Raw genomic sequence first — 4485 nt, forward strand, 5'->3', positions numbered from 1 at the left:
GCCTCGGTCACACACACACACACACACACACACACACACACACACACACACACAGGCTGTTATCTGGCTCTGCAGATTAGAAGTGCTGCAGAGTCTCCGTCCTGTAAAGTGCGTTCACCCCTCAGGGAGCGAGTCTGGCAGGAGATTCCTGCACCAACTCAACGTTCCCACACTCATTCATTCCCTTAAATCTCTCCCCCTTTCCTCCCCCCGCACCCTCCCCCCGACTCTCTCGGTGTCTGTCCCCTGCTCTCCATCCTCTCTCTGCTCCCTCCTGATTGGCAGCTGAGGTTGTTGTTACCGTACCGAAGTGTGCCAGGGCCAGTGGAGGGTGGCTGATAGGGATCAAAAAATTCCGGCTCGGGACGCTTCGTGCCTTTTAAGGTGGTCTTTTCCCAACCAGGCAGAAGTGTGTGAGAACGGCACAGAACAGTACAGCTTGGGAACGCACCTCAGGACGAGGCAGGTTGGGATTTGAGTGTGTGGTGGTGCACAGGGAGCCGCTGGTTTGAGCCTGATTGCTGCTAACACAGGAAGCAAAAGATTTCACAATAAGAGGGTTGCACACACACACACACACACACACACACAAACTAGATAGACAGACACACACACTCCTCCTCCTACCCTCGTAAGAGGGTAGTCCTTAAACTTCAAAGAGGCAGACAGAGCTCTCTGATGTGCAGGGCTCTTCTGAAGCTCCTGTGGCATGCACTTTGACCTCAGGCTGTGAGGAAGAGGAGGCATGAGGAAGAACTACAGTGCCACTCCGCTCATCTATGTGACTGAGGTAGCGTTTGCATTTGTTACGACTCTTAATCTGTCTCCTGGTTATTGAGTTTTTTGTCTGTTCAGCTAGATAGATCAGGGGATCTCTTTATCTCTCTTGCATGAGTGAAAGCCTGTTAGAGCTTAAATGAAGTCAGTCGCACAGTCACATGTAATCAGCAGAGCATTATTGCCCTTATGAACTCGACTGAGTCGCATGAGGAGCCCTATATGCGAGACAGAAAAGGTCCATTTATCACATGTTTACCACTGAAATGTGTTAATAGATTTCCAGGGAAGGTGCCTAAGGGTTGGCATTCTTGCTATAGCTTTCTGTGGTTGGATAATTTTAAAGGCAGAACCGTAAAGAAGGAGCTTGATCTTTTTGTGTTACCTTGTGTTTTGCGACCAGACATAATCAAGGAAGTTGGTTTGGTTTTTTTAAACAAAGGTTGAGTCAGGCAAGTTTCACCATGTCTCTTTCTTTCTCCGTGTCTGTGTGAAGCATGTGATTGGCCTTTACCACTGGTGTAACATCCAAGGAATGTGCATAGCACGCCATAGATCATGCACATCTTTTTAAATTGCAGAGCTTGTTTTCACTTTATCCTTTTACCTCACTTGCTCTTAGAAAAACAACGTCCATGAAGTTTCTCCGCTCTGTCTCTGAGTGCTCGAGCAGCAGGTCATGTTTATGTTCCTCCTGTCTTTATCTGTCTATCACAAATCTCAGCTGCTACCTCAAAATGTCTGCTTGTTTTATTCTGTGGCTAAAGGGGGAAGCCTCCTCGAGACTATCCCTAGATGGTCAGCTGTCCTGTGCTGACACTGTGTGCTTCTGTGTGTGCATGCATTATATGTCTCAGTCTTCCTGTACATGTACATAAAAAATAATGTTATGTAACTCCTCCAGTATAATGGGGCTTTTCCTGTCAAGCCATCAGCCTTTGTCAGGCCACAAACAAGGAAATAGTAGAAGGAAGAAGCAGCAGGACGTGATTTTATTATTGCTCTGCAGTGTGTTTTCACCCTTCTCAAGGTCTCAGCTCTGCAGCAAACTTCTGCAACAAGTCTATAATCAGCCTAGGTTAGTGTTTTCACAGCTTCTGCACCCTTGATATGTTGTTAAATCCTCTGTGTACAGTATGTCTGCAGAGCTTTCGAAATGTAGATGCCCTCCAACTGCTAACTGTGGTCACTTCCATCCGTTTACCATGGTAACCATCACAGTGTCTCAGACACACAGCATTCAAGACCTTGGTGGAAGCTCTGCTTTTATTTCCCCCTCTCTCTCATTAAGCCTTGTGTGTGTTTATCCCATAACAGATCTCCGAGGACACCAGAGTGTAATGTGTCAACAACACAATTCTCTCGCTAATACGTCTCATTGAAATAGACGTGCTTGTGCTTTTATCCTTATGTGCACAAATAAGGATGCAATGTGAGGACATTTTGCAGGCTCTCGCTACTGCAGGGGGTTTAGTTTAGGACTAAAACAGGGGTAGGAGATATATAAGGTGAAACTGCGGCATACTGTGGTTGCGACACCTGTCCGTGTATTAGACCATTATGGCAATGTTGCAAACTAATGAGCAAAGAGGCCTGTTTTTATTGGATCTTTAGCCATGCAAGCTATCCGGCTCTAGGGATGAGATTTTCTATGCACTGCTGTCTTTTCTGCTGTCCTGGGGGGGGGCTTCGAATGTGCTTATAAATAAATGTGTTTTTATTATTACATATACATTCATGTTCCTGACTAGATGAACTGTAATAACATTGCTGATCCTTTAACTTGAGCATGCTAGTATTGTCATTGTAAAGATGTTAGCATTCAGTTAAAAGCATTGCACCGAAGTTTTCTATAGTCCCAACTTCCAAATGAAACAAATCTCCTTCCCCTTTTGCATTTGTAACCCAAAGTAAGATCTCCAGTCAGCAGCACTCTGTGGCAACAACTAATAGTACATTATTTATAATTAAAGCCATCATGTGTAGAATTTAATCATAATTAGTGTTGAAAGGTTCTTTCGACACAAACAACTCCTGCACTGTGCGGGTGCATGTTTCTCCGCCCATGGAGACTTCTTGTGAATGTCTGTTTTGTGATATAAAAGTCTGCTTAAATAATATGCTGCTGACCTTGTACACCGTGCTAAACCGAGAATAAATTCCACCCACTCTGGTCGTGTAGCCATTAAAGTGAAGTGCACACACTGACTGCACCATATTCACCAAAATGATCTAATACAAAAAAAAAAAACATATATCACCTGAATGATTTAAAAAATACCCTTTAATTACTTACCATCCTAGAAATAGTGGTTTAATGGGAATATTCTGATTAATGGGGAAAATGGTCAACATGGTGCACTTACAATTTGTCACTGCAGAACAAAATAAGCATCCGTTTAGTAAAAAAAAACATATATTTCATGGTTGGTCCTGATTCATTGTTTTCCACCATTGGTTAAGTGCAGTCCCATTATTACTCATAGTTTCCTGCCACAGTAATTACCATCCATTTTTTGCTTCCAGACGTTTTACACAGCGTATTCAGGTCTGTCTGCAATGAACAAAAAAATAAACCCACGCTCTCGCCATTCTCACTGCCACACATAACTCACATCATTTTCAGTGTTCCCGGAAACTGTCTGGTCTCATAATATTAATTTCTGAGAAGGCTGGTTGAACCAGAAACTTCTTGCTGTGTTGAATAGCCAGTGGCTGCAATGTGTGTACAAGCCGAAGAAAGTTAATTAATTTTTGTAGCCCTGAAGTGAAGCAAGAGAGTGTTAAGTATCATTGAGGGTTCGCGTAAAGATCGTTGTAAAAAAAGAGTATGTGTGTACGTCCGAGCTTTTGTGTGTGTGTGTGTGTCCCCTCTTGGTCTTGTTTTTCCATCACAGTAATGATGTGTTCAGAGTACAGCTGCCAATGATTACTTACATTATTTATCAGTGTTTTGAAGGAAGGGCAATGTCCCCTGCTTTGGTACAGACTGAAATCATTTTAACTGTTGGATGGATTTCTATTATATTTGGTACACACTCTCCTGTCCCACTATAAAGTCCAATAACTCTGATGAGTCTCTGTACTTTGCTTCGCTTTGTGACCAAAAAGCTAATGCAATTCCCATCAGCCTCAGCTGTGCTTTGTGTTTTGTACTAATTATCAAACATTAGCATGCAAACACCCCAAATTAATGCCGAACATGTATATAGGCAAAGGCGATGGTGTGGTAATGGTGTGAATTAAAAATAATTACATTAATTAAAAATAAGAATGAATAAAACTAACTATGCCAACTTTCTCTTTTGGAGTTTAGGATCTCCGAGCTAACACGTTCAAACAAGTTCTTTAGCAGTTGTGGGGAGAAAAGCGTGGCACCCGAGGACAACAAATTAAATTAAATTAAGTCTGTTATTCACTCTCACACTTTTAATTGTTTTTGGTCTCGACCAACTCTTTAGGGAATATCTGGCTCTTTAGCTGCTAAATGCTCCACTATGTTCACCGAGCTGCTCGGTAACTGTGTCTGTCTGTTGTTTGTTGTTGAGCAGATAGTGTACAGTGGGTTTTAATGACAAACACTATAAGAAATTTTGGGCCAGATAAATAAAAAATGAGTTGAAACTTTCTCTAAAGCTGCAGATTCAGGTGATAATTATATAATATGTTACGTATGTCACTACGAGCGACTCCTTTCACATATTATAG

At 42.3% G+C, this 4485-nt stretch overlaps 1 protein-coding gene across 1 annotated transcript in view; it reads left to right on the forward strand.

Moving 5' to 3' along the window:
- The first annotated feature begins 666 nt into the window (after positions 1 to 666).
- The window catches only part of LOC118338249 (transmembrane and coiled-coil domain protein 3-like), a 38421-nt gene continuing 34602 nt past the window's right edge, over positions 667 to 4485 (forward strand). Inside the window, exon 1 of the mRNA XM_035675527.1 lies at positions 667 to 790. Within this exon, the coding sequence (XP_035531420.1) occupies positions 746 to 790 (45 nt within the window). The 5' untranslated portion in view covers positions 667 to 745. The remainder of the gene's footprint in view (positions 791 to 4485) is intronic.

This window comes from Morone saxatilis, unplaced genomic scaffold (assembly GCF_004916995.1).
Source record: "Morone saxatilis isolate NCDOM2014 unplaced genomic scaffold, NCSU_SB_2.0 Contig10, whole genome shotgun sequence".
Taxonomy (NCBI): domain Eukaryota; kingdom Metazoa; phylum Chordata; class Actinopteri; family Moronidae; genus Morone; species Morone saxatilis.